This window comes from Salvelinus namaycush, unplaced genomic scaffold, assembly GCF_016432855.1.
Source record: "Salvelinus namaycush isolate Seneca unplaced genomic scaffold, SaNama_1.0 Scaffold113, whole genome shotgun sequence".
NCBI classification, from domain to species: domain Eukaryota; kingdom Metazoa; phylum Chordata; class Actinopteri; order Salmoniformes; family Salmonidae; genus Salvelinus; species Salvelinus namaycush.
In genome coordinates this window covers 108,029-130,448 of record NW_024057820.1, presented here as the reverse complement: position 1 = coordinate 130,448, position 22,420 = coordinate 108,029, and the positions used below count along the sequence as shown (strand labels likewise).

The window sequence follows — 22,420 nt, the reverse complement described above, 5'->3', positions numbered from 1 at the left end:
GTAAATAACTAATTTTAAGTGGAAGTCCAAAACTTATTTTTACATCGAAGACACAAAGCACATCAGTAAAATCTCCCCGTTGTCGAAAGGGTTCGACACATGCTGTTTAAATGGCCCAATTTCTTATTTAGACGTTCACAGATTTTCAACATTGGGTCGAGCTGTGTCATTGGCCAACGAGACAAGGGAACCAGTTTGTTGAGTTGTCTATAGTCAACGGTAAGACACCATTTACCGGTTGGTTTTAGAACAGATGTCAGAATCGACATCCAGCCTGAACGTTGATGTGTCGTCAAGTGGCAATATGGGGGTTACTGCGAATGCCTTTGACAGACAAGTAAACAGCGTACCTCCCTCGCCATCTAGGTCTAGGGAGGATGGAAGAGGCCCAATCACGGGAACAACCAGTTCAAAATCATGGAAGAAGTAATCGATCAATGTTCCTAGCTGAGTGTGCCGAGGAATGGAAATATCCGCTTGAGTCAGATTTTGTACCAGGGGGTAAGTGGATCTAGTGGTCAGTTCCAACAGCGGGTTGCCATTGATAGTTAGCCCCAAGTCGAATAGTTGCGGAGAGGGTTGGAAGAACGCAGTGGTGCCTTCCACCCGGTATCCGGGCGCCAGGTTCAGACTTACAGAAACCTCTGTGGTTCTTCCCGGAATCATCATGGCGGACTCAGAGGTACTGGTGCACTGTCCATCTCTGCTGGTGGGCACTGAGGTACTGGTGCACTGTCCATCTCTGCTGGTGGGCACTGAGGTACTGGTGCACTGTCCATCTCTGCTGGTGGGCACTGAGGTACTGGTGCACTGTCCATCTCTGCTGGTGGGCACTGAGGTACTGGTGCACTGTTCATCTCTGCTGCTGGGCACTGAGGTACTGGTGCACTGTCCATCTCTGCTGCTGTGCACTGAGGTACTGGTGCACTGTCCATCTCTGCTGGTGGGCACTGAGGTACTGGTGCACTGTCCATCTCTGCTGGTGGGCACTGAGGTACTGGTACACTGTCCATCTCTGCTGCTGGGCACTGAGGTACTGGTGCACTGTCCATCTCTGCTGCTGGGCACTGAGGTACTGGTGCACTGTCCATCTCTGCTGCTGGGCACTGAGGTACTGGTGCACTGTCCATCTCTGCTGCTGGGCACTGAGGTACTGGTGCACTGTCCATCTCTGCTGCTGGGCACTGAGGTACTGGTGCACTGTCCATCTCTGCTGGTGGGCACTGAGGTACTGGTGCACTGTCCATCTCTGCTGGTGGGCACTGAGGTACTGGTGCACTGTCCATCTCTGCTGCTGGGCACTGAGGTACTGGTGCACTGTCCATCTCTGCTGGTGGGCACTGAGGTACTGGTGCACTGTCCATCTCTGCTGGTGGGCACTGAGGTACTGGTGCACTGTCCATCTCTGCTGGTGGGCACTGAGGTACTGGTACACTGTCCATCTCTGCTGGTGGGCACTGAGGTACTGGTGCACTGTCCATCTCTGCTGGTGGCCACTGAGGTACTGGTGCACTGTCCATATCTGCTGCTGGGCACTGAGGTACTGGTGCACTGTCCATCTCTGCTGGTGGGCACTGAGGTACTGGTGCACTGTCCATCTCTGCTGGTGGGCACTGAGGTACTGGTGCACTGTCCATCTCTGCTGGTGGGCACTGAGGTACTGGTGCACTGTCCATCTCTGCTGCTGTGCACTGAGGTACTGGTGCACTGTCCATCTCTGCTGCTGGGCACTGAGGTACTGGTGCACTGTCCATCTCTGCTGGTGGGCACTGAGGTACTGGTGCACTGTCCATCTCTGCTGGTGGGCACTGAGGTACTGGTGCACTGTCCATCTCTGCTGCTGGGCACTGAGGTACTGGTGCACTGTCCATCTCTGCTGGTGGGCACTGAGGTACTGGTGCACTGTCCATCTCTGCTGCTGTGCACTGAGGTACTGGTGCACTGTCCATCTCTGCTGCTGGGCACTGAGGTACTGGTGCACTGTCCATCTCTGGTGGTGTGCACTGAGGTACTGGTGCACTGTCCATCTCTGCTGGTGGGCACTGAGGTACTGGTGCACTGTCCATCTCTGCTGCTGGGCACTGAGGTACTGGTGCACTGTCCATCTCTGCTGGTGGGCACTGAGGTACATGGTGCACTGTCCATCTCTGCTGGTGGGCACTGAGGTACTGGTGCACTGTCCATCTCTGCTGGTGGCCACTGAGGTACTGGTGCACTGTCCATCTCTGCTGCTGGGCACTGAGGTACTGGTGCACTGTCCATCTCTGCTGGTGGCCACTGAGGTACTGGTGCACTGTCCATCTCTGCTGGTGGCCATAGTTGAGGGCTAAACTGGAGAGAACCTTCACAAGGCCTCCGCCTGATGGTCTATTTTGGAGAGCGTCTGTCACAATGTCTGCATTTTTCTCGCTTATCTAACATTTTCAGCCCCTGTGCATAGTTAGGATTTGCATCGTTGCTGAGGTCAGTGATCAATCTTTCCGTGGGTGAAGGTCCACTGATTAGAGGGGGAATGGGTGGAAACACATCTGATGGATTGCTCGTTGTTATAATGATCAGTTATTTCACTTTACGTAATATTTGGGTTTTTGAGTTGGAGGCTGCAAACACGATTTAACTCAGTTTGTAAATGTCAATGAATCATCAAGACTGAGTCAGTAATGCGAGTTGGTTATTACTGAACTTGCCAAAACAGATTTGATTGATTAAATCGATTTTAATGATAAATCTAACCTGTATAGGCTATTTGGGAATTTTAACTTTAATTCACCTGAAAGAGTTGCTATCGCTAAGTTAACGTTGAAAAGATTAACGATGTCTCATTGGTTAGAAGACATTAGTTTGGGTATTATTCCAATAACCAACCTGGAAAGGTAGTGTATCAATTTAATGTATGTATTAAATTGAATGAGACAATAATATCCAATCAGTTGAGACTGGTTTGATATCATACAGCGTAACCTGAATTATTTTAAAGTAATTACTGCCGATTCTTCACCACCGGAGGTCTCTATTAACACTAGATAAAATCGCCAAGGTATCAGGGAAGGTGGAATTTCACAATGCTGTTAAAAGGTCTCCCTAAACACCATTGAACTGGTAAAACGGATTTAATCTATTAATCAATTTGAAAGATTTGTCAACCCTGTATATGCTAAAGGTATTAGCTTTAATTAACCTGACATAGTTGTTATATCTAAGTTAATGTGGAAAAGTTTAACCATCTCATTGGTTAGAAGACATTAGTGTGTGTATTATTCCAATAACCAACCTGGAAAGGTAGTGTAGCAATTTAATGTATTGTAATGACCCGGCTGGGTCATAAAGGGAAAAGAGACGGACTCTAGGTGTGCAGGTCAGAACACAGGTTTATTCCTAAACTGGGCTATTGTTCCGGCCACAGCCCACGCCGCTAAATGCCGAACGTACACAATGTTACCATGTCGAGTTAAGGGTCACTCTCATAGGAACAGATCAAGGCCCCGAACAGAAAGAAAGAAAGATGAGACAGTAATCCCTATTGATACATTTCCAAACCCCGCGGGATTACCCATCATACCCCCCCAACCTTTCCATCTGTCCTGACATATTTAACCCCTGCTAGTAGCCATGAGAACCATAACACACCCACAAACACAGAACACAATACCGGGTCGTTACAGTATGTATTAAATTGAATGAGACAATGATATCCAATCAGTTGAGACTGGATTGATATCCTACAGCGTAACCTGAATTATTTCATGAAAAATGACTGGCGATTCTTCGCCAGAGGTTACTGATAGCGCAAGCTGAGATCTCACATGATTCCCGCCCGGCGCGGGAATTCACTATGAACAAAGGGGGAAACAAAAATGGCTGCTCCCCTTTCTTAGCTTAGCATCTGGCGCAATGCTTAGCTTTCCTTCCACTTCGCCGCGCAAGGGAAGTTCCCCCCAACAAGGGAACGGTGTTACTAGGTGACGTCTCACGTTCAACCCTTAAACTCTTCACGTTACCAAATGCGAGAGGTAGAAAGATAATGGCTTCGGTCAAACGAATATATCTACTCAAATTTCCGTAATGGCTGGCTCATATGTCCTCTGCTCTAGGAATTGCTTATGACCGAGTCAGATCACTCCTGAAAGCGACCTACTAGTTGGTCCACTAGTATTATTCTCAGAATGTCTACATCGGCTGGTACATATGCCCTAGCACGTAGCATTCAGTAGACCCTCCGACACACTGACATTCGTCAGATGTACCACAGGGGTGGTTCTCTCCCGACCAGTATCTGGGTGAAATGGAACGACACACACACGCTTCTCCCACACCAGTCCTGCCTATAGCTATTAATGGTATATATGTATCTTGCTACACAATTGGTATGGAATTAACCCAAAAGTGCGGCCATAGTTTTATCTTCAATGCCTCCCACGGGGTGCCAATATGTCGTGACGTTGTATTAGTTAATGTGACGACTGCTGCTCATCGAATGATTAACGGTTTATAATTGCGTGATTAAATGAATCAGACAATTATTAACTCATTAACCTGGGCACCATGGGGAAATTAGTTTTTATTGAGTTTCTATTTCCCAAATTACTTCAAAGAATATCAGAACATCGATTTTACAACAGTCGCTAATTATTCAATTTCCTCTACAGTCTCATTCTGAACGTCGCATAATCCGGGAATCTGCATCATTGAGAAATAATGAATTGAAGTTGGAACATTTGTGACATTTGTAGACTAGAGATTAAGAATGTTGGGCCATTAACCGAGAAGTCGCTGGTTCGAATCCGCACGCCCCCCAAGGTAGAAAAAAGCTGCCGTTCTACCCTTGAGCAAGGCAGTTAACCCGCAACAACTGCTCCCTGGGCGCCGATAACGTGTACATCGATTAAGGCAGCCCCCGCACCACTCTGATTCAGAGGGGTTGGGTTCAATGCGGAAGACACATTTAGGGTGAATGGATTCAGTTGTGACTGACTAGATATCCCCTTTCCTTTCCCATCCCAGTCCTCCTTTAAGACTCCATAATGTTTCATCATTAGATGCTACAGTCCTCCTTTAAGACTCCATAATGTTTCATCATTAGATGCTACAGTCCTCCTTTAAGAGAGATCTTTGATGAAAACCTGCTCCAGAGCAGAACCTGCTACTTGAACAGAGTTCTGAGTATAGGGTCTGAATACTTAAGTAAATGTAATATTTCAGTTTTGTATATTTTGGTAAATTAGCAAAATTATCAAACAAAAATGTTTGGTATTGTGTTTTTAGAAAAAGTCTGTAATGTAACAAAATGTGGAAAAAGTCAAGGGGTCTGAATACTTTCAGGAGGCACTGTCCTCTCCGATAGCAACGGCCAATAGCAGACCACTTCCTATATCAGGGACATAGTCGCTCCCGTCTTCCATGTGTGAAAGGTAATCTGGTGAATATCATAGAATCAGGGTTCTGTTAGGTAACCTGGTGAATATCATAGAATCAAGGTTCTGTTAGGTAACCTGGTGAATATCATAGAATCAGGGTTCTGTTAGGTAACCTGGTGAATATCATAGAATCAGGGTTCTGTTAGGTAACCTGGTGAATATCATAGAATCAGGGTTCTGTTAGGGAACCTGGTGAATATTATAGAATCAGGGTTCTGTTAGGTAACCTGGTGAATATCATAGAATCAGGGTTCTGTTAGGTAACCTGGTGAATATCATAGAATCAAGGTTCTGTTAGGTAACCTGGTGAATATCATAGAATCAGGGTTCTGTTAGGTAACCTGGTGAATATCATAGAATCATGGTTCTGTTAGGTAACCTGGTGAATATCATAGAATCAGGGTTCTGTTAGGTAACCTGGTGAATATCATAGAATCAAGGTTCTGTTAGGTAACCTGGTGAATATCATAGAATCAGGGTTCTGTTAGGTAACCTGGTGAATATCATAGAATCAGGGTTCTGTTAGGTAACCTGGTGAATATCATAGAATCAGGGTTCTGTTAGGGAACCTGGTGAATATTATAGAATCAGGGTTCTGTTAGGTAACCTGGTGAATATCATAGAATCAGGGTTCTGTTAGGTAACCTGGTGAATATCATAGAATCAGGGTTCTGTTAGGTAACCTGGTGAATATCATAGAATCAGGGTTCTGTTAGGTAACCTGGTGAATATCATAGAATCAGGGTTCTGTTAGGTAACCTGGTGAATATCATAGAATCAGGGGTCTGTTAGGGAACCTTCAGTTCTATTTCAGTGACTCGTTAGTCTCTCACTTTGGGGATATAGTCAACTACTACAGAGCTCATACCCTCTCTGATGCCAAGTCTAGACAGGATCATCCCTCAGAGGTCCACACTCTACTCACCGTATGTGTAGTGATGTCCAGTCAGTAGAACCTCATGAAGGTACATCACCACAACATGCTGCATTACAGATCTCTTGAACAGAGATGCCTTTGAACAATGCCTATGTTGTAGCCATTCCTCTGGTGGATTGAGCCATCAAGCCCTCCGGAGGTGTCAGATCCTTGCAACTATAGAACCTCATGGAGGTATGGGGGTGTAACTCATTATACGGATATAATGGCTAAAGTAAAGCAGTTTTAAATAAATCTAATTTCTACTCTTTCCAGTGGCTCCAACAGCAGAAATGGCCTCAAGCAAAACATAAAAATCCCAGGATGGGACTAGCTGTTTGGGTACTGGGCGTAGGTGACCCTTCATAAAACAACAGATCAGGGGGTGTTCCACTGTATAGTTGTTGCAGCCTAAATGGCAGCCAAATATACATTTATAGTTGAAAAGGCTTTCCTTCGTCAGAAAGCAGAGTAGCTCTGAAACAGAGCAACAAAGGGGCTGATTTGTTTCTGATCTCACCATCTGTTAAATACACTGTGCTATAGTAATTATTGTGCTATAGTGAGTGTGTGGCTCGAGAACTCTGAATAGAGTTTATTCTCAAGGAGAGCGGTCACGTGTGTTAAGAAGCAGAGGATCACTGGTTTGAGCCTGGTATGGGGACAGGGACAGTGGAGGAATTTCAACTGTTAGCATCAGTTACACATTTTATTAATAAAGTTAGTCATTTCCAAATGAAACCATCTTCTGTAAGGTCAATATGTTGGAGTTCAGGCTTTATTTGACCTGTTAAAGTAGGAAATGAAATTAACTTTGTCCATTACAGAGATGGAGGTCAAGACAAAAAAAGGAGTTTGTTTTAAAATATATATTGGCCTGTTTAACAAGTTGCGTAGATCAGATGTTAATGAAGCAATACAGACCACATTTAAGTGTCTGGAGTTGAGTTTGTGTGTTCTAGAGTCTTGTAAAGAAAGGGGGGGTTGACTGGGACAGGCAATGTAACATCCATAATGTTTTAAGGAAAAGGTTTTGTAAAACAAGCACCTTACATCAGATCATCTTGAAACTTTCTCTCTAAAGCTAACTTTCATAAAGGTTTTATGGTCTATTGGTTTCTCTCTTTTCATTGGCAGAATCCTTTTTCAGTGTTATGATATTCATAACATCCATATCCACCAGTCTATCTTCCTGTCAACTAACAGAACTCTGCTGGTTGTCCTGGTAACAGATACCAGTCTATCTTCCTGTCAACTAACAGAACTCTGCTGGTTGTCCTGGTAACAGATACCAGTGGGCAGATCTATTGTATTTGTTCAAACTAAACTACAGCACTTACTTTGATGAGTTACATCTGATCCTTTCTTCTCTTCTCTTCCTCTCACAATTCCACTCAGCCCCGTTGTTTTCCTGCAGTCCACCAGCAGCACAGACAACCTCTTCATACCCAGCAGGAAGGCGCTACCGGGAGAGGCACGACACGGGGACTCTGGGAGGGTGGAAGGGCTAGCGTTGTCCTGGTAACCATAGAGGGGACACAGACACATATCATTATGGATGCTGATGTCACCGCTGTCATAAAGTGCTTTACAGAAACCCAGCCCAGACCCCGATAGAGCAAGCTGTATGTTAGACCAGACCAAGCTGTACCATCTGGTGTTCTGATCTGGAGAGACTCTTCTCTGCCTCGTCAGCATCAGGATGTTGTTGAGGCTCCCCAGAGGATCCACAATAGTCATGTCTCTCTCCTGTGTGAATGAGAACATCAAACAGATAGTGAACTTACGACCGTCTATTATAATCATAGGGTCTTACAAGAGGCATTAATCTCTCTAAACAGCCTAAAATGCAAATGTTAAAGGGTCGTTCCACTAAATGGGTGCCTTTTGCATCCCTTTGATATTTTAAGTATAAATTATGCTCCAACATTGCATTTTAAAAGCCTGTTATACTAGATGAGATGCACTTTAATGTAGACCACATGGATCATTTAATAAATCTAATTTAAAAGTCCCCAAAATATATGTACCAATGGCAGATTAAAACTAACAAAGGCAGATGGCCCCTTTAACAATTCCTACAGTACTGAACAACATATTCAAGTGTAGAACTTCAGTAGAATGCCCTTTAAAACCACACATTAGTTCAACAACTGCATAGTGTGTGACTCTGTTTAAGACAGTACTCACTGGTGTTAATCTGATATTCTGTCTCCTCCTCTTTCACTCCCAAGACGTCTTCCTTCTTCACCTCTACTGAGATAGCATCCTCTTCCTCTCTAAAAGGTTCTTCCTCTGTTTCCTCTATAACATCCTCTTCTTCTTTCACGACAATGTTCAGCCTCAGAGCTTCTTTCTGCATACAGCAGACCTCTTCTTCTTTAACAGGGGAGGAGTAGTTTAGTGAGCTCATGGTCTGGGATGTTAGAATTAGCGACTAGCCTAGCGCTAGGCTCAGTATCAATGTTGAACAACTTTGCAAATTGAACAAGCAAATTAGGTTAAAGTTAACCAGTTGATACGTCAACTGAACTGCGTTTAAAACACTGAGATTAGCTAATGTACATTAACATGGTCTAAAGCGTCAATCTTTCCGTTTTATGTTGGCTAGCAAGCTACCGAGGTGGTTGAAAGACTATCCGCGTTGTTGTTCCTGAAGAAGCGTCCGGTCCAGTAAATGAAACGTCAAGCAAGAAGCATCACCTGAAAGACGCATATCGCCATCTGCTGACTGGAGTGGGTAACGCAGTTTGGAAACAACAGTTACGACACTTTCTGTATTGGTAAAAAACGTCATAATAATTTAAACATAAACTGATATATTGTAAATGATGAATACATACTTCTATGAATAGGTAGTGTTTTAATAAACATTTGCTCTGTTCATTTTTCACATTAGTTTTTATCTAGATGTGACGGTACTATTTCCTTAAAGCTACGCTCTTTAAGACACAAATCATCCTGTAAGGCATTTTAGGCCTTGAGACAAATGAGACATGGATTGTGTATGTGTGCCATTCAGAGGGTGAATGGGGAAGACAAAATAGTTAAGAGCCTTTGAACAGGGTATGGTAGTAGGTCCCAGGCGCCGGTTTGTGTCAAGAACTGCAACGCTGCTGGGGTTTTCCAGCTCAACCATTTCCCATGTGTATCAAGAATCATCCAACACCCAAACAGTGGTGTTTAAGATGAGGCAGAACGATTTGTTTTTTCATGAGCATGGCCTTAATTCTATTACAGCATATTAGATGACTGTCATTCATATTCCATTCACCCTGTTCAATGTAACAGCAATAGGTTTCGGCTACTACATGATACTAGAATTTTCCCTATACCCATCATGAGATTGCTACAACCTAGCCTATGAATTAAAGTTTAGAATGTAGGTGCACACAGGTCGAGATACGTTTTTTAGGTGACAGACAGTGACACATGGACAGACAGTCGTGAAGACATCACCAACTAATTATCATGGTCCAAACACACCAAGACAGTCGTGAAGAGGGCACGACAACAAGTTTTCCACCTCAGGAGAGTGAAAAGATTTGGCATGGGTCCCCAGATCCTCAAAAAAGTTCTACAGCTGCACCATCGAGAGCATCCTGACCGGTTGCATCACCGCCTGGTATGGCAACTGCTCGGCATCTGACCGTAATGCACTACAGAGGGTAGTGAACATCACTGGGGCCAAGCTTCCTGCCATCCAGGACTTATATAAAGAAAGACCCAAAAATTGTCAGTCACCCAAGTCATAGACTGTTTTCTCTGCTCCCACACGTCAAGCGGTACCGGGGCACCAAGTCTAGAACCAAAAGGCTCTTAATTAACAGCTTCTACCCCCATAAGCCATAAGACTGCTGAACAATTAATCAAATGGCCACCCGGACTATTTACATTGACCCCACCTCCATTTGTTTTGTACACTGCTGCTAGTTGCTGTTTATTATCTATGAAATGTCACTTCACCCCAACCTACATGTACAAATTACCTCGACTAACCTGTACCCCTGCACATTGACTCGGTACCAGTACCCCCTGTATATAGCCTTGTTATTGTTATTTTATTGTGTTACTTTTTATTATTTTTTTTACTTTTGGTCATTTGCTTATTTTCTTAACTCTTCTTGAACCGTACTGTTAGTTAAGGGCTTGTAAGTAAGCAATTCACTGTAAGGTCTACACTTGTTGTATTCGGCGCATTTGACAAATAAAGTTTGATTTTATTTGACAAATTCAGGTATGTTTATCCCGTTTTTTTCTGTTTAAGAAACGTTTGTCTCTAGAGAGTTGAAAACAGCAGGTCTGGGACAGGTAGCACCTCCGGTGAACAGGTCAGGGTTCCATAGCCGCAGGCAGAACAGTTGAAACTGGAGCAGCAGCACGGCCAGCTGGACTGGGGACAGCAAGGAGTCATCATGCCAGGTAGTCCTGAGGCATGGTCCTAGGGCTCAGGTCCTCCGAGAAAGAGAAAGAAAGAAAGAAAGAAAGAAAGAAAGAAAGAAAGAAAGAAAGAAAGAAAGAAAGAAAGAGAGAGAGCATACTTAAATTCACACAGGACACCGGATAAGACAGGAGAAATACTCCAGATGTAACAGACTGACCCCAGCCCCCCGACACATAAACTACTGCAGCATAAATACTGGAGGCTGAGACAGGAGGGGTCAGGAGACACCGTGGCCCCATCCGATGATACCCCCGGACAGGGCCAAACAGGCAGGATATAACCCCACCCACTTTGCCAAAGCACAGCCCCCGCACCACTAGAGTGATACCTTCAACCACCAACTTACCATCCTGAGACAAGGCCGAGTATAGCCCACAAAGATCTTCGCCATGGCACAACCCAATGGGGGGTGCCAACCCATGAATACGGCTGCACAGTATTGTCTCTTCTCGATGGCGGTTATAATATCGATTAGTACCTTGAGCGGGGTTGAGGTGCACCCATGACCAGCTCGGAAACCGCATTGCACAGCGGAGAAGGTTCATGCTGAAAGAGCTCTGATAGGTTGGAGGATGTCCTCCGGAAGTTGTCATAATTACTGTTTAAGTCTATGGAAGCCTTGAGAACCATGAGCCTCCTAGGTTTTGTATTGAAGTCAATGTACCCAGAGGAGGACGCAAAATAGTATGTTTTATTCAATTATTTTTTTATTCAATGATGATGGTGATGTGATTATATTTAGTATAGTTTTATCCAAAAAGGATAATTTTTTTATGTTTTAGCAATTTATTTTCTTCTGAAACTCACTGAAAATCCCATCCCACAATTATGTCATGTTGGCTCGATGTCCTTTGGGTGCAGTGGAGGCTCCTCAGAGGAGGAAGGGGAAGACCATCCTTCCCTGAGGAGCCTTCACTGCACCCAAAGGACATCCAGCCAACATGACACAATTGTGGGAAGCATTGGAGTCAACATGTGCCAACATCCCTGTGGAAGGCTTTGGACACTTTGAAGAGTTCATGCCCCGACAAATTGAGGCTCTTCTGAGGGAAAAGGAGGAGGTTCCTAGTCTATATTAGGACGTTTATTTCTCTCCAAATGTTTGGTATGATCAGTATATATATATAAAGAAAATATTGCATGACCAAAAGCACAATTCTATTTTTGTAAAAATGAGACAAGAGTACGAGCATATGTGTGTTCTCTCATGAACTTTAAGTAGCCTGTATTTGATGTGATATACTCCTTTCGAGACAAGATTGTGTCACGGCACAGATCTGGGGAAGTGTACCAAAACATTTCTGCAGCATTGAAGGTCCCCATCATCTTAAAAGGAAGAAGTTTGAAACCACCAAAACCCTTCCTACTGCTGGCTGCCTGGCCAAACTGAACAATTGGGGGAGAAGGGCCTTGGTCAGGGAGGTGACCAAGAACCCAATGGTCACTCTGACAGAGCTCCTCTGTGGAGATGGGAGAACCTTCCAGAAGGACAACCATCTCTGCATCACTCCACCAAGCAGGACATTATGGTAGAGTTGCCAGACGGAAGCCACTCCTCAGTAAAAGGCACATGAAAGCCAGCTTGGAGTTTGCCAAAAGGCACCTAAAGGACTATCAGACCATGAGTAACAAAATTCTCTGGTCTGATGAATGCCACGGGTCACGTCTGGAGGAAACCTGGCACCATTCCTAAGGTGAAGCATTGGGTTGGCAGTATCATGCTGTGGGGATGTTTTTCAGCGGCATGGACTGGGAGACTCGTCAGGATCGAGGGAAAGATGAACGGAGCAAAATACAGAGAGATAATTTTTGAAAACTTGCTCCAGAGCACTCAGGACCTCAGACTGGGGCAAAGGTTAACCTTCCAATAGGACAACGACCCTACGCACAAAGCCAAGACAATGCAGGAGTGGCTTTGGGAGATGTCTCTGAATGTCCTTGAGGGGCCCAGCCAGAGCCCGGATTTGAACCCGATTTAACATCTCCGGAGAGACCTGAAAATAGCTTTGTAGTGACACTCCCCATCCAACCTGACAGAGTTTGAGAGGATCTGCAGAGAAGAATGGGAGAAACATGAGGCTCCTGCTGCTGCTGTCCTCAAGGGCAAATTGACAGATTTTTCACCTAGTTGTCTTTGGGATTCAAACCAGAGATCTTTCGGTTACTGGCCCAACACTAGTAACCGCTAGGCTACCTGCAGCAGGAGCCCCATGTTGACAGGAGAGCCCACCTTTATTTTTCCCTCATTATGAACATTCATATTGGTCAACAGTCAACCTATTGTGTGTATTGAACATTCATATTGGACTGTAGCAGCACAGCTAACTGGCTACCGATCAACCTATTGTGTGTATTGAACATTCATATTGGACTGTAGCAGCTAGCTAACTGGCTACTGATCAACCTATTGTGTGTATTGAACATTCATATTGGACAGCCTTACCTGTATAGTAGCACCACCACCCATCAGCCCAATCTCTTCTTGATGTCAAAGCCGCAGTGTATTGTTGGTATAGTTTTTGATGAATAATAATTCAAATTGTGAAAATAGAAGTGTACAATTTATATATATATATTTAATCACCTTTAAGATACTGTTTTTCTCTGTGCAGATGTAGAAGCTGAATAGGAATATACATTATCAATAAATAGTTGATTGTTCTTTTTTCACATCATACTAAGAATACTGAGCCACAACCTGTAAATGTGACCATACTATTCCTTTAAAGCCCCTCTGTCAGATATAAATCATCAGAGTGGGAAACCAACTGACATGGAAACAATGGAGGAAATAAGTCACTATCAGAGGGGTGTATTATGACATCAGATAGAACTACTCAGACATTCTAAATATCACTTGATTATCAGAGGGGTGTATTATGACATCATATAGAACTACTCAGACATTCCAAATCAGGCTTCATCCATATCATGAAGGTGGATATTGATCCAACCATTTCAAAAGTAATGACCGGGATAATGGAAACAGGATATGCCTGTACAATTTTATTAATGCAGACAGACAATTTGTTAGTTCGTTTTACATGGTGGGGTCTTTTTGTGTCAGTAAAGATGTATGAATGAGAAATGGCGATGGAAACTCCTTTATGTGCAAATATTTATATAATAACCATCACATCTCAGTTAAAACTTCTTGTCAATATGGGGGCGCTGTTTTCACTTTGTAAAAAAACGTTCCCAAATTAAACTGCCTCATACTCAATTCTTGCTCGTACAATATGCATATTATTATTACTATTGGAATGAAAACACTCTCTAGTTTCTAAAACCGTTTGAATTATTTCTGTGAGTAAAACAGAACTCAAGTTGGAGCAAACTTCCTGTCAGGAAGTGAGAAATCTGAAATCAGGCACTCTGTTCCAGGGTCAGTTAATTAATTTGCAATTATTCTATTGGTCGACATGCACTGCATACGATTTCCCCTAGATGTCAGTAAGCAGTGAGGATTTGAATGGTGTTGCTAGGTAGATCTGAGGCCGTATAAATGGTCTTGGAACGAGGGGTGCACCCTTTTCAACGTTCGTCATGGCGCAAAGCAGACCTCAGGATGGCATTCTGAAAAGCTCACGTTATCGGCGTTAGATATATCCGGCTCTGATTTTATTCGATATAGGTGTTAGAAACATCATAACGTAGTTATTTTAAACCGAGTTATATCAGTTTATATCAGTATATTGCGATTTTCGGTATTTTATTTGTGCTGCGTTATGGTGAGTTGGACACGTCTTCGCCACATGGCTAATGTTTGCTGCTAATTACACGGTTGAAGATGACATTCTACAGCCGAGCAACGATTATTATGGACAAAGGACAACTTGCCCAAGATTCTGATGGAAGCTCAACAAATAGTAAGAAGTCTTTATGCTGTTAATTCGTATTTATGTTAAAAAATGTTAAACAATAATTCCGCCATTAATTTCGGCACGGTCTCGCTGTAACGCACGCTGTATGTCGTAGTAACGTTAATTTTAAAAATCTAACACAGCGGTTGCATTAAGAACTAATGTATCTTTCATTTGCTGTCCAACCTGTATTTTTTAGTCAAGTTTATGATTAGTTATTGATTAGATTAGGTGCCTCTCCCAAGATTTCTCCCGACATTTTGTTGGCAGCTTGGCTACTATTCTCATTGTATAACCACGATTTGTGCCGCTAAATATGCACATTTTCGAACAAACAATATATGTATTGTGTAATATGATGTTATAGGACTGTCATCTGAAGAAGTTTGAGAAGGTTAGTGAAAAAATAAATATATTTTGCTGGTTTATTCGTTATCGCTATTGTTGGCTTGAATCAATGCTGCTGTGTGGTTGGCTATTGTAGTAAGCTAATATAATGCTAAATTGTGTTTTCGCTGTAAAACACTTAAAGAATCTGAAATATTGGCTGGATTCACAAGATCTTTGTCTTTCATTTGCTGTACGCTGTGTATTTTTCATAAATGTTTTATGATGAGTATTTAGGTAATTCACGTTGCTCTCTGTAGTTATTCTAGTTGCTTTGGTGAGAGTTGTGATGTAAAACTATGATTTATACCTGAAATATGCACATTTTTCGAACAAAACATATGCTATACAATAAATGTTATCAGACTGTCATCTGATGAAGTTGTTTCTTGGTTAGTGACTATTTATATCTTTATTTGGTCGAATTTGTGATAGCTACCTATGCAGGAAAAAAACTGGTGGAAAAAAAAAGTTGTGTCTTTTGCTATGGTGGTTAGCTAATATAAATACATATTGTGTCTTCCCTGTAAAACATTTTAAACTTCAGAAATGATGGCTGGATTCACAAGATGTGTATCTTTCATTTGGTGTCTTGGACTTGTGATTTCATGAACATTTTATTATATGATATCCCTGTGGCTTTAGGCTAGGCTATGCTAGTCAGCTTTTTTGATGGGGGGGATCCTGGATCCGGGTTTGTGACTCGTTAGAGGTTTTAACTTGGAGTCACGCGATGATATGTTGTGTGGTCCTCCCTCTACGATTTGGGAACCCATGCAGTTTATTAGGCTACAGATTAAATAAGTTATGAACTTCACAGGGTGGTGAAACTGCATGTGATGAGCTTGATGCTCCTTTCCAATACATTTTGATGGTCTTCTTCTGGTGACATGATGATTGATGCTTGGTTTCCATTTGACAAATAAAATAATATCTCTCTCATCCATAATAATCTCATCATGTAGGTAGCCTACCAGCACTGTATCTGTGAGCTGCTGACTACAGTGCACGGGACAAGAGCACGTTTGCTATATAATACAACAGCTTTTTAAACCCTCAGTAGAGTTGAAAATGTGATGGAAACCCATTTAACGTGTATTTTTCATACGGTATATGGGATTTTAACAGCAAAAGTTGTTTTATTTGTCACACAAAGTCTGCAATTAGTCTGTTTGAAAGAAACATTTCTGGTGGGAAAATGCATATATTGTTTTGTACATATTTAAGAATATTCACATGAAAATCTGTCGCAAATTGCACGGAAACTTAGCTACTAAGGTGGATATTGATCCAACACCTGCCACTTATTCAAACCAGCCCACTGGGCACAGACATCAGTTCAACATCTAGTTTCTATTTACATTTCTTTGAGTCGTGAATTCAACATGAAATCAACACAAAATGTCACCTGTCATTGGATTTAGCTTACAAGTTGGGTGAAAAATAAATAAAGATTCCTGATGTTGACAGCTTTTTACAAATCCAATCAGTTTTCTGCATTGATCTAACATCACATGGATTTGTTTTGTTGAAATGACGTGGAAACAACATTTATTCAACCAGTGGGAGGCTTGTAAATGCCCCCAGGATAGTAGAACAAAGAACTCTTCATTGAGACAATGATAAACAGCAATCCGTGGGAGAGTTGTGGTGGATATTATAAAATAAGGACCTGCTGGAGTCCAAGTCAAACCAAGATTCTTTATTTCTGAGCTCAGAGAGAATAACAGTTACACAGCGCAGTGTAGACAGTCTAATTCCTGAAGCATTGGGTGATGAGCACATATCTTTATAGTTTCCTGTTCCTAGGAGGGACTTTATTCATACAAGGACACAGGTGCAGCTGGTTTGCAACACAGGATGATACTCCCAAGAACAGGAGATTATAATAGGTCAGTTTCACAAGGTTAGTCACATACTCAGATATGTGGACACATACAATTAACATTTTGCATTACAGAGTCTGTGAACATTTTCATTTCATTAAATCATCAGTGGGCCAACAATGCAAATTTAAACAATGGAGCAAATGCATTACATCCAAATATCACTGTACTATCTGTAGTGCTGGAGGAAAGACACACCCAGATAAACACACACAGTCAGAGTTTAAGAAATGACCATTTAAACACATGGAATCTGATCTACTCTATATTCAAACTGACATACTCCATATTCAATTCATGTTTTATTACAAAAACATACATTTGAGTATACTTTGTACCATTTCATTTAATAAAATAAACACATTCTCAGGCAACAATATAAGACAACAATATAAGACAGTGGGAGCACTGTGTATGTTCTCTGATGAATTCTAAGTTAATGTGATGTGAAATATAAATTTACACACTAGGAGAAGTAATTATTCTCTCCTGTGTGGATTCGCACATGATGTTTAAGTCACTGTGATGAGTAATATGTCTTCCCACAGTCTGAGCATTTGTAAGGCTTCTCCCCTGTGTGCAGTCTCATGTGTTCTTTCAGCTTTCCTGAATAGTTAAAACGCTTTCCACAGTGGGAACAATGGTAAGGCTTCTCCCCTGTGTGTATTCGCTCATGAGCTTTCAGGTTTCCTAAATGGGTAAAACGCTTTGAACACCGGGAGCAGTGGTAAGGCTTCTCCCCTGTGTGCAGTCTCTTGTGTTCTTTCAGGTTTCCTAAATGGGTAAAACGCTTGGCACACTGGGAGCAGTGGTAAGGCTTCTCCCCTGTGTGCACTCTCATGTGTTCTTTCAGGCTTCCTAATTGGATAAAACGCTTTGCACAATGGGAGCAGTGGTAAGGCTTCTCCCCTGTGTGTATTCGCTCATGAGCTTTCAGGCTTCCTGACTGATTAAAACTCTTTCCACACTCGGAGCAGTGGTAAGGCTTCTCCCCTGTGTGCAGTCTCATGTGTTCTTTCAGGCTTCCTAATTGGGTAAAACTCTTTCCACACTGGGCGCAATGGCATGGCTTCTCCCCTGTGTGTATTCGCTCATGAGCTTTGAGGGTGTCTAACCGCTTAAAACTCTTTCCACACTGGGAGCAATGGAGTGGCTTCGTTCTTATGTGTACCCTCTCATGTCTTTTCAATCTAACTAACTGGTTAAAACTTTTTCCACAATGGGAGCAGAGGTGTCGTCTTGCTGGGTTGGACGTCTTTGGTTCCTCCAAGGTTGGTTTTCCTCCTGCAAAAGACAGTGTTAATTTTAAAGAGATGCCAGAATGAAATCTCCACATGATAAAACTGCCTTGCTGAGGTTTAATCCAAATCACATCCCTCAATATCCTGATGCCAGTTTTCAAACATTTCATAATTTAAAACAAATGATGTAGAGCTTCCTGGTAATTACTGATAATATGTTTACATTACTTATTATTCTTTCTGTTATATAAGTCAGACCACAAAACACTAAACAGTTCTAGAACACTGAAGACACAGACTGGATTCCAATCAGCAGGTGGTTCTAAATATATAACCTTCATAGCTGTATGATACAGAATGTGACCTACACACTTCCTTGAACCTAAATTAAGTAAAGAAGTCATTTTGTGTGGAAGTTTCATTTTTACATTGGAGACAGACACAAAGCACATCAGTAACATCTCCCCGTTGTCGATAGGGTCGACACATTCCAAGATGGCGTAGCAGTCGGACGTGTGTTTTGTCTTGTCCCGTCCTGTCCCATGTAAATATTTGTATATATTGTTTTCATTTCGTATATATTGTAATCTCACTTTCCATTTACGGACTGAATTAACTTTCCTGCAACCCGCCTCCCCCAATGTGGTACAGATCTGCTATTTTTATACTTTAGAACCGGAACCCCCATCAGAAGCTAGCCAGCTAACTAGCTACTAGCTACTAGTCAGTTAGCCACTACTAGCGGTCTTCACTGTTAACTGGGACACCAGCCAGCTTCAGCCTGGTCAATACCTGCCAGTCTGCACAGCGCGATATCAACCCAGAGCGTATCGGACTGCTTTTTCTCTACCACATCACCGGATTCCTACCGCTCTGAACCTTTACACATCGCAGCTAGCTAGCTGCAATCCGAGTAGCTACTCCTGGCAAACGTCTCTGTCCCGAAGCAAGCACCACTTAGACTTGAACTAGCCTCGAGCTAGGCCTATCTCCCGGCTAGCCGAAGAGGTCCACCAGCTAATTCTTGGGCTACAATACCTCTTTTGCCAATTGGCCTGGACCCATTACTGCCGACACGGAGCCCCGCCGATCCATCACGACTGGTCTGCCGACGTAATCGCCCGACATCGCCGAAGACCCATCTGCTAGCCCCGGCCCGCTAGCTGTCTGAATCACCGTGTCTCCAGCTCGCCTAGCGTAGTAGCAACTACCGAACGGCTCCCTGACTCACCTATTGCTGCTCATTGGACCCTATGATCAGTCGGCTACACATGCCTCTTCCTAATGTCAATATACCTTGTCTATTGCTGTTTAGGTTAGTTATTATTGTTTTATTTCACTGTAGAGCCCCCAGCCCCGCCCAACATGCCTTAGATAGCCCTTTTGTCCCACCCCCCACACATGCGGTGACCTCACCTGGGTTAACTGGTGCCTCTAGAGACAAAACCTCTCTCATCGTCACTCAATGCCTAGGTTAACCTCCACTGTACTCACATCCACTGTACTCACATCCTTGTCACGTGCGTCGAATACAACAGGTGTAGACCTTAGAGTGAAATGCTTACTTACCAATAGTGCGAAAAAAAAAGGTATGTGTAAAATAACAGTAGCAAGGCTATATACAGACACCGGTTAGTCAGGCTTATTGAGGTAGTATGTACATGTAGGTATGGTTAAAGTGACAGAAACAAGTCTCTCACCGTTGCCGCTTGTTATAGATTCCCCTCAGCCCCCAGCTGTGCCCTGGACACCATATGTGAATTGATTTCCCCCCAATCTATCTTCAGAGTTCGTACAGTTAGGTGACCTAAACTGGGATATGCTTAACACCCCGGCCGTCCTACAATCTAAGCTAGATGCCCTCAATCTCACATAAATCATCAAGAAACCTACCATCAACCCTAAATCTGTAACCATGGGCACCCTCTTAGATATCATCCTGACTAACTTGCCCTCTAAATACACCTCTGCCGTCTTCAACCAGGATCTTAGCGATCACTGCCTCATTGCCTGCGTCCGTAATGGGTCCGCGGTCAAACGACCATCCCTCATCACTGTCAAACGCTCCCTAAAACAATTCAGCGAGCAGGCCTTTCTAATCGACCTGGCCCGGGTATCCTGGTAGGATATTGACCTCATCCCGTCAGTAGAGGATGTCTGGTTTCTCTTTAAAAGTAATTTCCTCACCATCCTAAATAAGCATGCCCCATTCCAAAAATGTAGAACTAAGAACAGATATAGCCCTTGGTTCACCCCAGACTTGACTGCCCTTGACCAGCACAAAAACATCCTGTGGCGTTCTGCATTAGCATCGAATAGCCAGCGATATGCAACTTTTCAGGGAAGTCAGGAACCAATATACACAGTGTCGTGGAAAATTGCAAGATTATGTTATAATGCTTGTATTGCATTATAATGGTTGTTTTATTCGACAGAAAAGAGTGTTCTGTTAACTATTGTGTGTTCCACTGAGGATGGGCCTCTATGAGATATAGCACTGACAGAGGAGATTTACGATGTCTTTGGGTGATAAAACCTAAAGAGCATTCCAGATAACATGAGGTAATGTTTTTGTGCTACCAGGAACGAGATTAGAACCTAATTTTAGAGACCAAACTGAACGATAATTTATAGCGAATGCTATCTGGCTATGTGCTACTCCTCTCTCTCTCAAGTAAAAGTCTTTCTTTGTGAACTTTTCATAAGATATGTGGTTCATCATGGAAGTTGAGAGGGGTGTATCTTGGCTATAAAAGATCTTTGTACTTTTCTGTTGACACTTTCAATGGTTCATTAGAGATAGCGCATCATTGAAAGTAAAATGCTATTGCAAAGCTCTTAATATTAAAGATGTAGTTTAAGTATAACTCTAACTGATGTGTGAAGTTTGTAACACTCCTCATTATGGTAAACCAGAAAAATACCACCACAACACTCAGTTAGGAAAGCAAAGGCTAGCTTTTTCAAACAGAAATTTGCGCCCTGTAGCACTAATTCCAAAACGTTTTGGGACACTAAAGTCCATGGAGAATAAGAGCACCTCCTCCCAGCTGCCCCCTGCACTGAAGCTAGGAAACACTGTCACCACCGATAAATCTACAATAATCGATAATTTCAATAAGCATTTTTCTACGGCTGGCCATGCTTTCCACCTGGCTACCCCTACCCCGGCCAAAAGCTCTGCACCACCTGCAGCAACTTGCCCAAGCACCCCCCCCCCCCACCCAAATCAAGACAGCTGATGTTCTGAAAGAGCGGCAAAATCTGGATCCCTACAAAACAGCTGGGCTAGACAATCTGGAACCTCTCTTTCCCAAAATTGTTGCAAACCCCACCCTAACCCTAACTATTACTAACCTGTTCAACTTCTCTTTCGTATTGTCTGAGATCCCCAAAGATTGGAAAGCTGCCGCGGTCATCCCCCTCTTCAAAGGGGGAGACACTCTAGACCCAAACTGTTATAGACCTATTCCCATCCTGCCCTGCCTTTCTAAAATCTTTGAAAGCCAAGTTAACAAACAGATCACCGACGATTACGAATACCACTGTACCTTCTCCATTATGCAATCTGGTTTCCGAGCTGGTCATGGGTGCACCTCAGCCATGCTCAAGGTCCTAAACAATATCATAACCGCTATCGATAAAAAACAGTACTGTGCAGCCGTCTTCATCAACCTGGCCAAGGCTTTCGACTCTGTTAATCAACGCATTCTTATCGGCAGACTCAATAGATTTGGTTTCTCAAATGACTGCCTCGCCTGGTTCACCAACTCCTTCTCAGATAGAGTTCAGTCTGTCAAATCGGAGGGCCTGTTGTCCGGACCTCTGGCAGTCTCTATGGGGGTGACACAGGGTTCAATTTCTCTGTATATACAGTTGAAGTCGGAAGTTTACATACACCTTAGCCAAATACATTTAAACTCAGCTTTTCACAATTCCTGACATTTAATCCCAGTAAAAATTCCCTGTCTTAGGTCAGTTAGGATCACCACTTTATTTTAGGTGTGAAATGTCAGAATAATAGTAGAGAGAATGATTTATTTCAGCTTTTATTTCTTTCAACACATTCCCAGTGGATCAGAAGTTTACATACACTCAATTAGTATTTGGTAGGATTGGCTTTAAATTGTTTAACTTGGGTCAAAGTTTCGGGTAGCCTTCCACAAGCTTCCCACAATAAGTTAGGTGAATTTTGGCCCATTCCTTCCTGACAGGGCAAAAATTGTAATTGAGACAGGTTTGTAGGCCTCCTTGCTCGCACATGCTTAT

The 22,420-nt window shown here is 43.0% G+C and overlaps 1 protein-coding gene across 1 annotated transcript in view; it reads right to left on the bottom strand.

Annotated features, from left to right (window-relative positions):
- LOC120035879 (zinc finger protein 271-like) overlaps positions 1-22,420 on the bottom strand; it is a gene marked incomplete at its 3' end in the record, with an annotated part of 33,052 nt that overhangs the window by 2,656 nt on the left and 7,976 nt on the right. Inside the window, exon 7 of the mRNA XM_038982345.1 lies at positions 17,432-18,194. Within this exon, the coding sequence (XP_038838273.1) occupies positions 17,432-18,194 (763 nt within the window). The remainder of the gene's footprint in view (positions 1-17,431; positions 18,195-22,420) is intronic.